Consider the following 17,480-nt stretch of genomic DNA (forward strand, 5'->3'; position numbering starts at 1 on the left):
TCAATTTAAGTTATTCATTTAATATATATGCAAATAATTCAATAATAGTAGAAAACATGCTGCAACAATATCAGTAACGTCTCTTGGTTGTGTTAGTTTATTCATGAAATGGGATAAAGGTCCACACAAACAAAGTATCACGAAATCAATTTCATTTAAAACAGGAAATCATGGACACTGTGATACCATCTTATTCATAGAAGAGAAACCTGTGTACGCTGCCCAATTCTCATCCTTACATGTACTTCAATATTGGATCAAACAAATACAGAAGTTTCACACTAGTATATTCACATTTCCAATGTTTTTACCTTTGTCGAATTGAAATGACAGTCATTTCCTCATGAATGTGGACAATATGCGTATGAATTTTGATGAATGAAAGGTGAAGACAACGAACAGTGATCAATCTCATAACTCCTACAAGCAATACAAAACAGACAGCCGGGCAAACACGCACCCCTGGACATGCCAGAGGTGGTACCAGGTGCCTAGGAGGAGCAAGCATCCCCTGTCGACCGGTCACACCCGCCGTGAGCCCTATATCCTGTTCAGGTAAACGGAGTTATCCGCAGTCAAAACCACTGTGCCAAGAACGGCCTAACAATCGGTATGAAACACGTCATGAATATAGTACGAATATTTTAATGACTGGGAATTCCGACAGAAATGAAAGTGAAATGTAATTATAGAAAGTAAATTTCGTTTTTGGTATTACATATGGGTATAAACAGCAATGTTTCACACTAGCATACTTCTTGAAAAGTATGACGGTGTGAAGAGTCGCAGTTCATGTCCTCGTGTATTTTAAACGTCTTACATAAATCACACTAAGACTATGCATATATTGTCTACACAATCACTAAACTCCACAATGTGATTATCATACACAGTAGTATTCCTTGTTTATGAATATCGATAGCTGAAGAGTAATAATTCTGCGTTTTCAGATCTGATGTCGGTCTGTATGACGGTGATGGACTTGGAAAGCATCCGTACATGGCATCCAACATGGCGGTACCCGATGAACCTATACGACATTTAGACTGGCGCGTAGAATTGTTTATCAAGAATGCCATGGTAACATCTTCTCCAGGTTTGCCCCTGATACCCACTCGCATGTTTATTTCGGCATGTACAATGTTAGTAACTCTCTCAGGGGACATGGGTACCCATTTAGAAATTTCTCCAAATATAACTATATCTGTTCCATTCCTGTAAATATACCAGTATAGTATTAGTTACGGCATTGTGATCTTTGTACTGCATGATTCACACGGATGAGGTGGAAAACTGGTACTTACAAACCAGGTTCTCTGGCACTGAACAAGTACAAGCAGAAGTCCTCACGCGTGCAGTTGTCGAGGACTAATGGATGATCATCATCAAATGGCTGCCACATATCCGGTAAACCGAAAGGGAAGGCAAGAGATTGCTTCAGCTATAGGTATAACGTGTTTAAAACAACAAGACTTGACTTGACTTCAATACAAATTATTTCCTTTATGGTTTGTTATTTATCCTGCGTGATGGGACAATATATCATTATTGAAATAAACAAGATTAGTAACTGGAATGTTCATTGTTTAATGAGACTGTCTGGGAATCCTGTGTCCCGAATACTTATTGGGGGCTAAACTCACACTCTCTGAGTTCATAAACTGGTACTGGGAATCCCATGTCTGAATACTTATTGTTTCTATACTGGTGCTGACTGGGAGTGATGTGTCTGGATACTAAGTTTGACTATACTCACACTATCTGGAAACCCTGTGTCCGAGAACTTGACCGTGTATGGAAAGGACAGATTGGCTGCCATAAGAATACCAAAGTCACGTGGACGCTCAGAGATGATGGTTGTATAAGACGTCCACACTTCCCCTACAGGACCATCAGCGGATGGAATGGCAGCCTGTAAATTAAAAACCATGAATCAATGGATAAAGAGGAGACAAATTCATTTGAGACCTTAATGAAAGGGAAAGATAACGAACAGTGATCAATCTCATAACTCTTATAAGCAATACAAAATAGAGAGTTGGGCAAACACGAACCCCTGGACACACCAGAGGTGGGACTAGGTGCCTAATCTGAGAGGGAAAAGGTAACTAATTAAGGTTTTAGAAACTTTTGCATATCTTTACCAGGAATTTTGTATTCTAAGGGTACTAAGCAGAAATTCTTTACAACTAGGCAGTATCAGTCGGGGACTGAAGGTGGATTGTTTTACAGGCAGAAAATACCAATTTTCTTATAATTAGACAGCATAGCCCCCGCTAGTAATGCACCATACTACCAGACGGGCTCAAAGTCCGTAAACACCGAGCATAGGCCACAATTTTACAGCCCTTCATTAGCAATGGTCTCCATGTGAATGAAAGATTCTCAAGCGGGACGTTAAACAATATACAACCAACCAACAATAAAGAACCCTCACTGCAGCCTTAAGTTCCTTGTATAGGTGAAAAAAAATGTGGCATTTCACTTACAGCTGATGACGTTCCTGTATGAGTGATACATTATCGATTGTTATATAAAACAAGAAACAATCATAAAAATCACATGATCATATTTAGTACTTCCATTGTTTAAATCATATGATAAAGTGAAATGTTGATGGGGAATTACAGTATTCCGTGGAAACGTTACAGGAGCCATGTTGCTTCGGTCTTGATGGCGCATAAGCAAATGTTTTCCTCTCCCTTATATTCAACAATCTCTTTATCTTATACGCGATCCTCATGCTTTTTACAATTGTAAGCAATAATTTTGTTTTCAACAACTTAAGTGTTGTGCCATAGCTAGAAACGTGACAAATAGAGGTATCAGTGTAAATGTAAGAATTTTTCATGCATATTGCAATCCTGTTTAAAGTGTACGCCTTTTCCATTCATACAGACCTTGATGATTTGTCTGTCGATGGCAGTAGCAGGAAGTGAAGGTTTTAACAGACGTCCGTTTCCGTCACAACATTTCATGATGAAATAGACATCTGAACTATTGATCTTGTCCCCTGGACCTACAGGTCCAGCACTAAGGGTCGATACTAACACCTCTAACACAGGGTAGGGCTCCGTGACAGCTTCTTATCAAACAAACTCATTACATATTTATACATGTACGTGAAACTTTAATTGCTTGTGTGAAAATCAACAACCTTGAAAAGTCCTAATGTATTAGCGAAATTCATATCGTGATTCTTGATTTTTTAAAATATTTTCATTCAAATATAATTTAAGAGGTTACAATATATCAAGGGTTCGTATCCCCTTCGTTAATACGAGATATAAAATGAGCTGAACCTTACCAGGGTAAAGTGGGTTGCCATTTTGCCGACGTGTAGACCAGAAAGTGTCTTTGTATGGCGTCAGACCAATAGCAGAAGTCAAAATAGATGATATTCCAATCCGCCATTGCTCTGGATCCAAGTGATAATCCTCACTAACTCTTGCCTGCAATAAGGTAACTGTAACTTTCATATCTGAGGTTGTTGACCTGGACTCACAATTTGTTAAATATAGTCGATTACTTCACAGAGTGTTAATCAAAATCCAATATTCATAGTTCCAAATGAAATAATTAAATTTGTTTATGTGAAATTACGTGAACCTCTTCTTTCATATGATGATGGAGGTTTCAATGCAAATAAAAACTGTTAAGAGGATTAAACTTTACTCAAACATTAATGGGTTTGTGAACAGCATCATTGTCTTTCATTTTTAATCTTTGGCTCCTTTCTAAAAGTGAAATTGGATTTTGGTACTGGATATTCAATGCTGACGAAATGATGATGAACATGCAAGTCGGAATTTTTTTCTGTCTGAAAACTTTTATTAATTGATAGAAAAACCGAGTGAAACCAGATCCGCACATCAAGAACCCTTTGGAGTTAAAACATAGATGATATCAGAAAAGTATCTGTCGATACTTACATGTACCCACACTTCTTCCAAAATTTCATGAAACATTTTAGCATAACAAACAACCATACCTTGGTATACAGCAATCGTCGATATTGTGGATGCATGTATTAATTGTGAGTAAAATGCATGTGGAGGATTTATAGCTCAATATGTGTTATTGGAACCACATTGAACTATGGGATTAGTTTCATAAAACTATTTTACTAGCAAGATTTGTCTTAAGACCAAAATTTATCTTAAGATCCCCTCATAGCTGTTTCACAAACTGTCATATCTGATGATCACTGCAAGATGGCTAGAAATATTAAGATATCCAGTTTAAAATGGCGGCTGCCTATGTTAGGTATTTCATATGGAGAGGACGTGTATTCAGGGACAGAAATATTTCATGAGACAATATGGAGGATATAGGTATTATCGACGAGTTTCGTTTGTCATGATATGTGATCTTTGAACTGTGTGGTGAATTCATCATTCGTTAAGAACATCCCACTAACAGATGACATTCATTTATTGTTTGTAGTCACAACAGAAGTAGTGGATAAAAAGATACCAGAATCCCATGTTTATTCTTTTAACAGGCGTTTATATCAAATACCATTCAATCTTTTTGCATTACAATGTCTGTAATAAAATGATAGACAAACCGAGCGAAAAACTCTTTGATACACTTGATCACAGTATTCTAAAATCTAGTTTATATACTTTAATATTTCATATAGGTTTTCACAAATACATCCATGTAGTTAAAACAATGTAACACGTGTAAGAACATGCCAAGATCTAACTTCAGATTTCTTAAAGTTAAGATAGTTTTGTGAAACGGTACTGTATCTTATGATTGTCATATCGTTTAGTACACCTTGACGTGGTTGTAGATATTTTTTTAACAAGTTTGTTAAATTTACTGCTTTTTCAAAGCAAATTTTTCCCAAGAAAACCAGTATAATTGTCAAGGGATGAAATGAATTTCAATTATTCATGTTAATTAACATAAATATGTGTATGTTTGAATAAGAAATCCAATGAAAAGTGTTTCATGATAACCAGTAATAAACATGTGTTTGCGTAAAGAGAAATGCTAGTGGTATACTCAAATGCATAGCATGCTCTATAAAAGGCACGTGGTTTCCATGGTAAAAATGTGAAAAATGTTTGGTTCATTTTTTTTATTAGACTATGTATCATGAACATTTTATGTGAGTTTCATCAAAATCTATTTTATGCCACTTTCCATATTTTTCACAAAATGTTTGATGCTTACTGATTTTGACTCTTAAGAAGCTCTTATAATCTATCTTATGACAGGTCTTAAGAAGGTGTTGTGAAATCCTGGATGTTTTGTGCATTATTCGAACATATTTAAATATTTTTTTTGAAAAACCAATAACAAATCCAAAAACAATTGACCAAAAATTAAACAACATCAAACATAAAGAAACAAACACCCCCCCCCCCCCCCCATTTAAAAAAAAAACAAGAAAAATAACGAAAAAGATCCCCCCCCCCCCCCAAAAAAAGCTTTTTCATCCTCTTCTATTTGAAAATGGATTTTTCTCAGAATCTTTAAACTGAAATTCATGAACCGACTGTCCTATACCATACATTAAGAACACAATTTAAATCATACGTTGTATTATTGTACGACCCTGAACTGTTTATGTCTCTCAACTAATTCGATACACGAGAGCATGCTCTGTGTATGATCAATTTCCAAACTTAGGTAGGCTACTGACAAATCCCTTTACCGATTTTTCGCATTTGAGAAGCAATATACGATAACTGACGATTGATTTTCGCTGGTAAATGGACTTTATTTCCCGATCACCAGAACGATGCGAGAGATAAAACTTTGATAGCCTGGACACAAGTTCTCTCTCTCTCTCTCTCTCTCTCTCTCTCTCTCTCTCTCTCTCTCTCTCTCTCTCCGGTACTAGTATATCCACGTGAAAATTTAATTCCCTTCACCAAATGATGTTAAGTACCATGTTTCTTGGTTCGAAAAGTTGAAAATGTGATAAGATGATGACTTCGACAACAGTTGAGTAGAAAGGCCTTCTTGAGCCTTCGCCTCATTCTTGCTAAAATTGGCTTCTGAGGGTGAAGTTTAGTGTAAGCTATTTAACTTCCTGCAAGGTTAAGAAAGGTTCTTGTTTGATACCTGTGTAATGGCAGGTAGATGTACACTCTGCAGAGCGTGGCGAGGGAGGGACATGCACAGCTGCATAGTGATATTTTGTTCTTGTGCTGCTCCTCCCATTTCCGTCATCCATCGCTCTCCCAGAAAGAGGTCGGTCTGAAGAGCTGCGAGGCCCAAAGTTTGGATGTTTAACCAGTCCTAAAACAATTCATAGGTAACGGAAATTCACAGTAATGTTTTTACCATGATGAAATGCTTAGAACTTCAATTATCTTACGCTGTACAAGATATTTAACTGTACAAAATTTAGTGGTTTAGGTGAATTTTCTCTTAGGAGAGAAAAAGAAACTTACTTGTTCGTATACTGCTAAACCCCACTTCTTTGAATTTTTAAACAAAGCTGGCCAGAAACTCTGCATAAATTGTAAGATATGATAAACTGTACTAAATCCTTATTTCTTCTTCGAAATCTTCTTTCAACAAAGAATTATATACTAGCGGAAAAAAGAATCTGTGCATTATAAAATTTAGTATAAGTTTTCTATATTTATTGTTTATATTTATAAAATCTAAACAATTGATAAAGGTGATGTTTTTTAACAAAATCGGATAGTACCCGACTCAGATGCACGGACTTTTTCATGGTTAGTGAACACATGTTGTTTATTGAAGTGTTCGTACGCACGAGTTTTACTGGCCAATACTGTTTGGAGTAAGAAGTGTAAAAGGTTTGTTTGTACACTATTCGTTAAGGAAAGCACTTTATTTATCATCCAGTCATTATGGAGACGTTTCCAACAATCTGGTAACACTCGGGATCGACCACGTTCTGGGTGTCCTCGTGTGACATCGCGTCGACAGGACAACCGCATTAGACTTGTGCACCCAAGAAATCGTTTCCAGACAGCAAGTTTGACTGCTCGTAGCATTCCTGGACTTCGACCAATCAGTCCAAGAACTGTGCGTAATCGTCTGCACGAGCACAACATCAGACCAAGACGTCCAACGGTGCGCCCAATACTGCTTCAACGTCATCGTATCGCTAGACTAGCGTGGTGCAGACGACATATGCGATTCAGAATACAGGACTGGGCCAATATTCTGTTCACTGATAAATCCAGATTTCATTTGGATAGCAGTGACGGCCGTTGTAGAGTGTATCGTCGCGTTGGGGAGCGGCACCAGGACTCTTATGTTGTGAAACGTCAACAATTCGGTGGAGGTAGCGTTATGGTGTGGGGTGGAAAACAGCACGTGGAAGGACCCCTCTACAAATTGTCAATGGAAATATCACCGGCGTACGCTATCGAGACGAACTTATTCAGTGCCATGTGATACCCTTCATACAGAGACAGCAAAATCACATCACTCTGCAGCAAATCAACGCAAGGCCACATGTTGCACGTGTAGTCAGGGACTTTTTTGTTCAACAGAATGTCGATGTCTTGCCTTGGCCAGCTGTTTCCTTCGATTTATCGCCAATCGAGCACGTCTGGGATGAAATGGAACGACGTCTACGCTGTTTACGAAATCAGCCAGATTTAGACCAGGCGTCAACCAACATCTGGAACAACATCCCTCAAGCATTTCTGAACACTTAGTGGCATCAATGAGGTGCCGTTGTCAAGCATGCGTGAATGCAAATGGTGGTCACACGCGTTATTAACTTTGTTAATTATACCCCCCGCAACAAGTTGTGGGGGGTATACTGGAATCGGGTTGTCCGTATGTCTGTCTGTCCGTCCGTCTGTAGACGCAATGGTTTCCGGGCTCTAAAGTATTATCCTTTCCACCTACCGTCACCATATCATATATATGGACTACCCATGGGATGAAGATGTTCCCTGTCGATTTTGGGGTCAAAAGGTCAAAGGTCACGCGCACTGGACATCGAAGTAGCAATATGGTTTCCATTTAAATTCTTTAACGGCTTTTTTCATCGCATGGAGATGCTGTGTTCCTAGATACCTTTTGGATCATAATACTGAAGTTTATTTATACCTATTAACAAAACCCTTTGGGAGATTGGGGTAAGCGGGGGGTATTCTTAGTGAGCATTGCTCACAGTACATCTTGTTCAAGTTCGAATACCAGTGTCTTTCGAGTGTGCTGAAATTGACGTTATTCGACGTTAATATTAATGGATTATAAAATGTTGTAACGAATACATTTTTAACAGTATTACACAAAATATTTGTTCATTGTAATTTATTATTATTATTTCATATATTAAATAATGCAGTTTCTTTTTTCCGCTTGTATATATTGTAAGGACCTAATGTGATCCCTAAAATGGAATATCTCTCTCTCTCTCTCTCTCTCTCTCTCTCTCTCTCTCTCTCTCTCTTCCTTTTTTGAAAGTAAGGTTTACTTTATTTCGATAAAAAGTGTTTGTAAATTTTAAATTTTCATTAATAGCAAACATTGGCATTGACCAGAAAGAATAAGTACATATGTACTCTCCCCGTCAAACATTTTAACAAGAATGTGGATTTACGTAAAGACATACTTGATCATCTGGTAGAGATAGAAATGGCTCCATAACAAAAGTGAAATTCCCGTCATTTTCCTTGGCATAGGTTACGTCAGGTCCCCTTTTGTAACATAGATATAACATTTCATGTGTTAAAGATGATCACGGATGTACTGAAATTATCATTGTTATTTAATTACACACATTGAAATGCAAATATTGATACAGAAATTTTAAATGATGACAGCTGATTTGAATATCTTTTATTATGACATTTACAGTGGGTCTTAAAACTTAAAACTCCCCATCTCTCCAATTACAACTGACTAAAATGTTTCATTTTCTTTGCAATATGTTCATCCGTATACTAATCTTAGATGTGTTTTTTTTTTAACGGGAAATAAATGATTTTGATGTGATGGCAAAAATTACAAACCAATATCTGTTGTGAGCAACTATTGGAAGACCAGTTTTCCTGTTCACAAATCTGAAGGAGGAAACTCATATGATTTAATTAATACACTTAATTTCGAAGACATTAAGTAGAACAGAGAAAAGCAACAGTTTCGTTACCCGATTCCATCAGGAAAAACGTCTGGTCTGGCTTCCCAGGTCTTTACAGCATTATGCAGACCTTTGTAGTACCACCAAGAATCAATTTGTATGTACCTAGAATTGTCATTAAAAAAATATGCTTTTATTTTTACCTCATAATCCTATTAAGAATTCTAACTTTCAAAGAAAACAATAACAATACTCGCCCATAAGTCAGGCCGACGGACTCGCTGTACTTCTGGACGTCAATGAGCGTGTCCTGGAGGGTTTTGTTCAAGCCGTTTGCTGTGGATTCCGAGTGGTAGTAGTAATAGGCACCTAAAGTCAGTAACAACACTCAATGGACACTTTAGCTTTCCAAACGCAACACGCATAATTTTCAATGGGATCTTATTGCTTTGAGGTTCGTTTGTTGTTGGGTTTCTTTTTATTTATTCAGCAATGATACAGATTCTTCTTTCTAAACTCATACCCCCTTTTATTACGTCACCTGATCCGCTCAGGTGACCTATTGCTCTCTCAGGCTCTTTTCGTCCGTCATCGTCCGTCGTGTGTCGGTTGTGAACTTTTGAACATTTTCAGCTTCTTCTCTGGAACAGCGGAACCAATTACAACGAATTTTGGTATATAACATCTAAGGGTGATGGGGAACAAACATCGCGAATTTCATGAACCCTGCCTCTCTGGGACCTGAGGGGTAGGGCCAAAGCCATCAACCTTAATATAATCTTTAAAAAGTCGTCTTCTTTACTCCTGGACATCAAGCAGTCATACTTAGCATGATTGTAATAAGCAATGAGCCATTTACCAAAAATTATGAAATCCATGATCCCTTACATCATGTTTCATGCCCCTGGGTGGAGCTAAGTTAGCCATAAATTCTAAATGCATTACATTTTATAAAATCTTCTTTACTTCTAGACATCAAGGAGGCAAACTTCCATTCAGCATTGAGCCCTCTACCAAAAACTGTGAAATATTACCCCTGCGTTTTTGTTGAAGCCTTAGGGTGGAGTTCAGTTGGTCATTATTTAAAACTTAGAAAATCCTCTTTATTTTTGGACATCAAGCAATCAATCTGTTGGCATGATTTTATATAATGAATAATAACCTCTATACTAAAAACTGAAATTCATTACCTTGGGTTCAGGGTACGTGTCCCAGGGTGGATATATATGTTAGAAATGCATTATATCTTGTGACAAAATGTTTGCATGATGATAATGAACATTGCGCCCTCTACCAAAACTATGAAATTCATGACCCTGGGGTTCAGGCCCTAAGGTTAGGCTAAGTTGGTCATATATTGAAAATGCATTTTGGCGGGTAAATAATTTTGGCGATATCCAAAGATTCACCAAAATAAAAATCGCTAAATTGAAGTACATCACTATAATTATACATTGTATAAAATTTTATTCAACAATGATTTCTAAAGAGTAAAAACTGTGCATACCCAGGTGACCGTTAAGGCCCATGGACCTCTTGTACATTTATTAAAGTAAAATCAATGTTATTCCTCATACATTGTACCTAGAACTCATTTATCTATTGTATTATGATTTTTCTGATCTTTGTGCTGAAGAAGTATATGTTCTGTACCATTTATGATTTCTTTCAGAAGACAAGAAGATGTATTACTTATTCATAAACAAGGTATGGAATTGTTGAATTTATGAATCACATTACCATTGTCTGTCCAATAGCCAAGAAAATTCAATGACACATCTTTCGCCTGAAACCGTTGTCGCTCTGTCTCTGTTTTGTACAGCAATTTCAGTAGACTTCCATACTCCTGAAATGCCTGAAACACCACAGTATCAAAATTAGTGAGGCAAAGACGACCGGGACTAAAGAAAACACAATACAGAAAGTACACTTCCTATCTGTCAAATTATTAAAATGTGTATATAAATTTATTTGTGAATGCCTAAAGCAAAAACTGCTCATTGTTTGCCGTTATTTATCAGTAATGTGACATTTTGTATTCACTGAAATACTTTGCATATAAATGAACACTTTCTGGATCAATCAATTGCTTAATGGAGAGAATTTACTTCTCTCTCATTTTACCTCAATCAAAATAAGTTTTGAGAGTATATTCATATTTCCGGAAACACGCCTCACCGTCCGTATATTAGTAGACGCAAGTTTGTCCAGACAATTTCACTTACGTTAATCTTTTATCCTCTAGATTTTGTGGAAATGTTTACCATATAAATATGTGTAATTGGCATTCCGTTTAGATTGAATCGTTTAATCTTGATGCAGTTATGCCTATTTTCAGATTCTTAAAGAGCGACATTTCTTTACCTTCTCTCTCAGTCATTATCTTATGTTTGTACCCTAAAAACATAATATGGTTGCACATCAGATTAATAAGGACATTGTTCCCCTAGCATGTCCTGACCCCAGATCAAGTCTTCACCTTTCATGGGCAATGTAAAGATCTTGGGGGGGGGGGGGGTCTATCTATCTAGATGTATCTATTTTCATGCACTAATATATAGTATATATTAATTATGATAATTCATCCAAGGTTAGTTATAGGATCAAGGTCAAACGAATTCGAATTTGTTTGCTGATACATTGGTGTTTAAAGCATGGATTTTTCTTTTTAAATTCATTAATCATGGTGTCCGTAAACCTGGTGACTATAATTTCTTTTGCGAAGCACTTCCGAACTATTTTTTAAAAAGTTTTAATAATGAAGATTGCAAGTTGTGAAGATACTGCTAGGCCTATCATTTTAGATGTAGATTCCAATTAATGAACAAAGAGCTATATAATGTGCCACCCAGAGCAGTTTTTGCATGCTTTTTTACCCGTAAATGTATCATAAAAAATAGAGGTGAAAGAAATTTAGTGTATATTGTAACTTGTAGTAGCTTTTTAAATTGGATTACTAGTATGGAATTTTGTTTCTGTTGAGATCATATCTTGTCAAATTCTTAAGACAATTACCTAAATGTTGTATTTCACATCTCAAAGATATTTCAAAAGAAAGAAATATTAGTAATGAACTGCGACGCTACACGCTGACACACTGCGACGCTACACGCTGACATACTGCGACGCTACACGCTGACACATTGCGACGCTACACGCTGACACACTGCGACGCTACACGCTGACACATTGCGACGCTACACGCTGACACACTGCGACGCTACACGCTGACACACTGCGACGATACACGCTGACATACTGCGACGCTACACGCTGACACACTGCGACGCGATTCATGAGAAATATACCGGCGTGAAGCACTGTAGTTCATACCCTCATGTATTTCAAAAATGAATTTTATTTCTAATATTTACTTTCTACTTTCATTTCTGTCGGAATTTCCCAGCCATTAGGAGACGTACTAGGCCTATATTCTCGCATTACTTACAACTACAACGCATTCATGAGGAAATGACTATAGGCTCCTAATGAGAAATTCCTTTAAACATGTATTGATTAATATCATATGGATTTAAAAAAAAAAAAAAAACAAATATCATAATCGATACAGTGAAAAGATTAATGTTTCAAGTTTCGTTAAATTTCACATAGACTGAATGAAAGAATTCTGTATGTCGTAGTTACATCTATGTTGTATTTACCTGCACGTTGTACATACATGTATGTACCTGTATGTTGTATTTAATTGTATTTTGAATTTACCTGCATGTAGTTTTTACCTGCGCTATGCATTTACCTGCACGTTGTATCTGCATGTATGTTGTATGTACCTGTATGTTGTATTTACCTGTATGTTGTATTTATTTGTGTTTTGAATTACCTCTCTGTTGTATTTACCTGTACTGTACGAGGACATTACTGAGTATTTCCGACGAATCATGTTAACAGCTCAATATTTTGATTAAAAGACATCACAATATGTAGTAAATTAACGTGTAGTGGGACTAGCGCCCGATAAGCCCACCAAACACACTAAAGTTTATGTTTCCAGTGCATAAAACATAACTACCTTGTTAATTCCAGAGGCGGCAACAGCAACAGTTTTTACATAGTACGTTTTAGGGATGGAATCTACACCTCCCATTATCCCCCAGTTAATAGTCCCTCCCGGTGCTTTATCGTGCCACATCGAAGTGACCATGAAGTTATCATAGGGAGAAATTAGTATCGTGTTCCCATCAGTATCAAACACTGCTAGAGGGCCACCCGCCATACCATCCGTCATCTTAGGAGTGTTAGCACCAAAACTGAAAATTAAAGCTAAGAGTATATAAGTACAGTAATTGTAATGCCTACAATAAGAAAATTTAGTGTTTCCTTGAAGGTTATCAGATTGAGTCGCTATTCGTTATGGAGATCAGTATTTAACATACATGCCGAGTTGCTTATTGTAGTCCCCAACCATTTTCCCTCCCAAATTGAGATAACCAAGAGTCTTTGAGGCGGCCTGGACTTGAAAACTTGGAAATCCGGCGGATGTTTGGTTGAAGCATCTGAGAAAAGTCCCAGTCGGAGGATAGGTTACCGGTGGACAGTCTGTTGAGCGCGTGCCGTTCATTCCATCCACATACAGCTGGAAAATCGAGATGCTTTTAAAGAATGGCCTTTGTAAACCCTTTCAAAGGCACAATACCTGTACATGCATGCACTGTTTACACTTGTAGACACATCGAATATTAGATCATTATTAAGACTTGAGATTCACCAGATGCAGATCACATGTTTAAACATGTATCAACACAAGCTCACCAATTCAAAGGTAACGAAAGGTTTAGGTGAATAATCTTTGATCCACGCCTCCACTATGTTTCCTTGTGCAGGGACGATGTACGTAAATTTTGTGTAGGTGTACGCCCCCAGACGTTCATCCGTGTTGGAACCTTTTTCAGTCGAATTAAGCGTGATGTTTGTTCTCTCGTAAGTAGTTCCATTCGAGATGACAAAAAATCTTTGACTTGTAAGAAAAGTAACATTGTTGATAGAAAGACTGTAACTTCCGTCGGCGGATGATGATAAAGTGAGTGCGATGCCCCCTATGTTGAAAAAAAAAATAATTTAAAACAATTGTGGTGTTTTGAAATAGAATTTTAATTATATTCTTATATGCCTTTTATATTCCCATGTGTAAACGATAAATATATATTCGATTTTCACCCAACCCACCCTTCCCTTTATATATCATGTAATTTAGAAGTTTTGCTATTTTGAACGCATTTGACTTTGCCTTAGGTTAAATAAATAAACATTTGCACATTGTCCTCAATTCGTTACAATGCTAATGCAAAGAGAACCCGGTCACATGAAATATTTGAATTTCGTACCTGATGTTTGTCTGTAAGGTTTTCCAACACTCAAACAAACCTGGCACAGCAGTAGTAGGACTATTGACCGCACTGCGGTGGCCATATTTGATGTCTGCGTCCCATCTAATCAGCAGCATGGTCGTTTATCAAAAAACAAACATACAACTTGGTTGTATAGATAAACACATTAGTGATGTCCATATTACGATAATGATAACTTTACTCAATGCCGATGTCATATTCCGAACTTAATATTTCTCAAAGTTTGTGCTAATTTTCCTCCTCATGATTATCTAAGGTAAATTCGTTTTTATACATTCAAGATGAATATAGAAATGTACAATGAGATAGTTCAATGGGCAGAACAGATGACATGGGACCGCTGTTTATTGTCCGTATCCGACAAACTCCAAATCTAAATATATTAAAGGGGCATTCATTAGCTGTGAAAGTGATGACAACTATTTTTTTTTTCAAATTGTTCCATGGCATGGGAATATATATTGATAACTAATAAAAACATTTATTTTGTACAAAAAGAAGACAGACCTAATAAAACTACATTAGATGACCACTTTTAGTGTAAAGAAATATATAGGCTCTTGTTTGTATGTATATCAATCACATGTGTAAGTCTTATAAGCATTTACCGTATACAGATAATCCTCAACTCCTATATTCTGTAGTCATTTTACTTTTATTTATTTTTTTATATCGACATGTTACTTCTATCAATTTTGACTTTCTTCTTTTGTATGTTGCTTTTTATTGTATACCCTCAAGGGCCCCAAATTGGTTTCAATAATTAATATTATTATTATTATATAAGGACAACTTATTGTCTTGCAAGAGAATGATTATTCAATCACCAAAATCACACATTCATGTGCCTGTTTTGAGGGTAAAAAGTGTTTGAAATCATTAAATACTGGTGTTTTTACTGAAATATATAAGATACGGCAATTTTCATTGAATTAAAATTTCGTGACAAAGTGACAGGTAATGCCCCTTTAACAGCATTTTGTAATAGCAAAAGAAACATAAGCTCCGGGAATATCGGGAAATATGCCCGCTCGATATCGTTGATTGGTAAAACGGACTGCGCTTGTGACATCCCCTTCCGCGCAACGACTGATATTTGTCCAATAGCATATACTTTCTCATAGGCATATAGTCACTACATTCCAGTATGACAGTGGCGTAGCTTCCATTGAGGCAACCGAGGCAGCTGCCTCGGTAAAAAAAAAAAAAAACAACACCTTTTACGTTATTAAAATGTCAATAGCTTCTGGGGGGCGCAGCCCCCCAGACCCCCTGCCTCGGTAATATTCGAACCCAAGCTACGCCTATGTATGATATGCAATACCATAAAATGACAGTCATAAAAACCACACTCGAAGTGAACTTCACGATTCAGCAAATACAAATGTATGAGTGAGTTGATTTTGAATGACCATTTTAAGACTGAACAACCTGTTGTAGTTGTTTTCGACCACAATCGTTTTTATTCACTTTTATTCGTTTAGTAGTAATCTCCCTGGGCGTAGTTTCTGTACCAAACCTTTTGATAATTTGACTTGTAAATCTTCTAACGTTGTCTACGCTATTGAGTGTAAAGGATAGTGATCTACATTGTCATAATGCCTGACTTCCTTTTAAAACATGGATGAAAATATCAGCAATATTTGTATATTCATTTCAAATTTTCTCGTCTAGGTGAGTAGCTCAGTAGATTGGCACGACGACTGCTGAAATGTAGATCGCGTGTTCGAGCCCAGCAGGGGTTTTAAATTTTCCTCCATCTAATTAAAATCAGACTTCTTGGATCCGCGTCGCATACTCTGCGTAAGAAGCGATTGTGAGCGTATCTTAGGATCTGATTTTAGATTGAAATTTTCCTCAGATTGCTTTCAACTAAAACCGCATTTTTTTTTTTTTACTAAATACAGTAAATTTGGAAGTTTTCAATTTCAAAATATTGTTGTACATATCCTCCACTTTTTATCCATATCAAATTCCTCTAGTGTAGTATACCTCCTTAATTTATGTGGGAGAAACTAAGGGTTCACTTAATAAAAGAATATCAGGGCACATATTTCAAATAAATAATGGTGGTAACCAACTTCTTTACAAGCATTTTAATTCACCGGACCACTCCATCTTGTCCATGAAGGTAAGGATTTTGGAAAAAAATTACCATCACACAAATAGTCCGATATTAAGTACCCCTTTTCGTAGGCAACGAGAAGATCACTGGATCAGGACTTTGGGCACTGCATTTCCATACGGATGCAATGACAATGTATATGATGTGGGAAATTTGACTAGTCCACCAGGAAATAACGTGAATATGATGGGACTCTTTCCCAATACTCAAAGACGGAAACGCAGTCGAGGACACCATTCATATAAAAGACTAATCATAAATCATATCACGTTTGATTCACTTTTACCTTACGTCAACAGACAATTAGGTTCACTCTGAAGTTGAAATAAAAGATGTGCTGGAGTTTCTCATTGAGAATATCTTCGTGGTTTTTGGTGATCAGGTCTTCTAACAGTCTGTTGGAATCCCCATGAGCACGAATTGTGCTCCTTTGTTAGCTGACCTATTTTTATATTCCTATGAAGCAATTCGACATTTAGATATATCGACGACGTATTATCTATTAACAATAATAATTTTCATTCATATGTCGATTCGATATATCCCAGTGAACTCGAAATAAAAGACGCCAAAGAGTCGTCCACTTCTGCTTCATACTTAGATTTTTCATTGAAAGTAGATATAAACGGCAAGCTAACGACTCAACTTTATGACAAACGGGATGATTTCATCTTGTCAATCGTCAACTTCCCATATTTATGTAGCAATATTATATTATCACCTGCATATGGAGTTTATATCTCTCAACTGATTCGATACGGTTGTTCTGTATATGATCAGTTTTTAAATCGAAGCAGGCTACTGACAATCAAGTTGATGGTACAGGGGTTTCAACAGTCTCGACTGAAGTCAGCATTTCGCAAATTCTATGGTCATTATAACGTTCTAGTTTGCCAATACAACCCATCATTGGGTCAAATGCTGTCTGACGTGTTTCATGCCTATTGTT

The 17,480-nt window shown here is 36.8% G+C and overlaps 1 protein-coding gene across 2 annotated transcripts; it reads right to left on the bottom strand.

Annotated features, from left to right (window-relative positions):
• Positions 1 to 14,512, bottom strand: LOC125681766 (uncharacterized). 2 transcript variants are annotated; one of them, XM_048921983.2, is made up of 16 exons: positions 14,383 to 14,512; positions 13,811 to 14,094; positions 13,435 to 13,634; positions 13,071 to 13,308; positions 10,781 to 10,895; positions 9,298 to 9,409; positions 9,110 to 9,205; positions 8,973 to 9,023; positions 8,573 to 8,657; positions 6,417 to 6,476; positions 6,085 to 6,261; positions 3,308 to 3,452; positions 2,901 to 3,085; positions 1,757 to 1,912; positions 1,305 to 1,441; positions 1 to 1,215 (listed from the first exon to the last, which is right to left on the bottom strand). In XM_048921983.2, the coding sequence occupies exons 1-16, from the start codon at positions 14,465 to 14,467 to the stop codon at positions 852 to 854; spliced, it is 2,490 nt and encodes an 829-aa protein (XP_048777940.2). In that variant the 5' UTR covers positions 14,468 to 14,512; the 3' UTR covers positions 1 to 851. The 2 variants fall into 2 exon arrangements, with proteins under 2 accessions (XP_048777940.2, XP_048777941.2); XM_048921984.2 differs by having other exon boundaries at positions 2,901 to 3,082; positions 14,383 to 14,483.
• Positions 14,513 to 17,480: the final 2,968 nt, after the last annotated feature.

The sequence above is a fragment of the Ostrea edulis genome, chromosome 2, assembly GCF_947568905.1.
Source record: "Ostrea edulis chromosome 2, xbOstEdul1.1, whole genome shotgun sequence".
NCBI classification, from domain to species: Eukaryota; Metazoa; Mollusca; class Bivalvia; order Ostreida; family Ostreidae; genus Ostrea; species Ostrea edulis.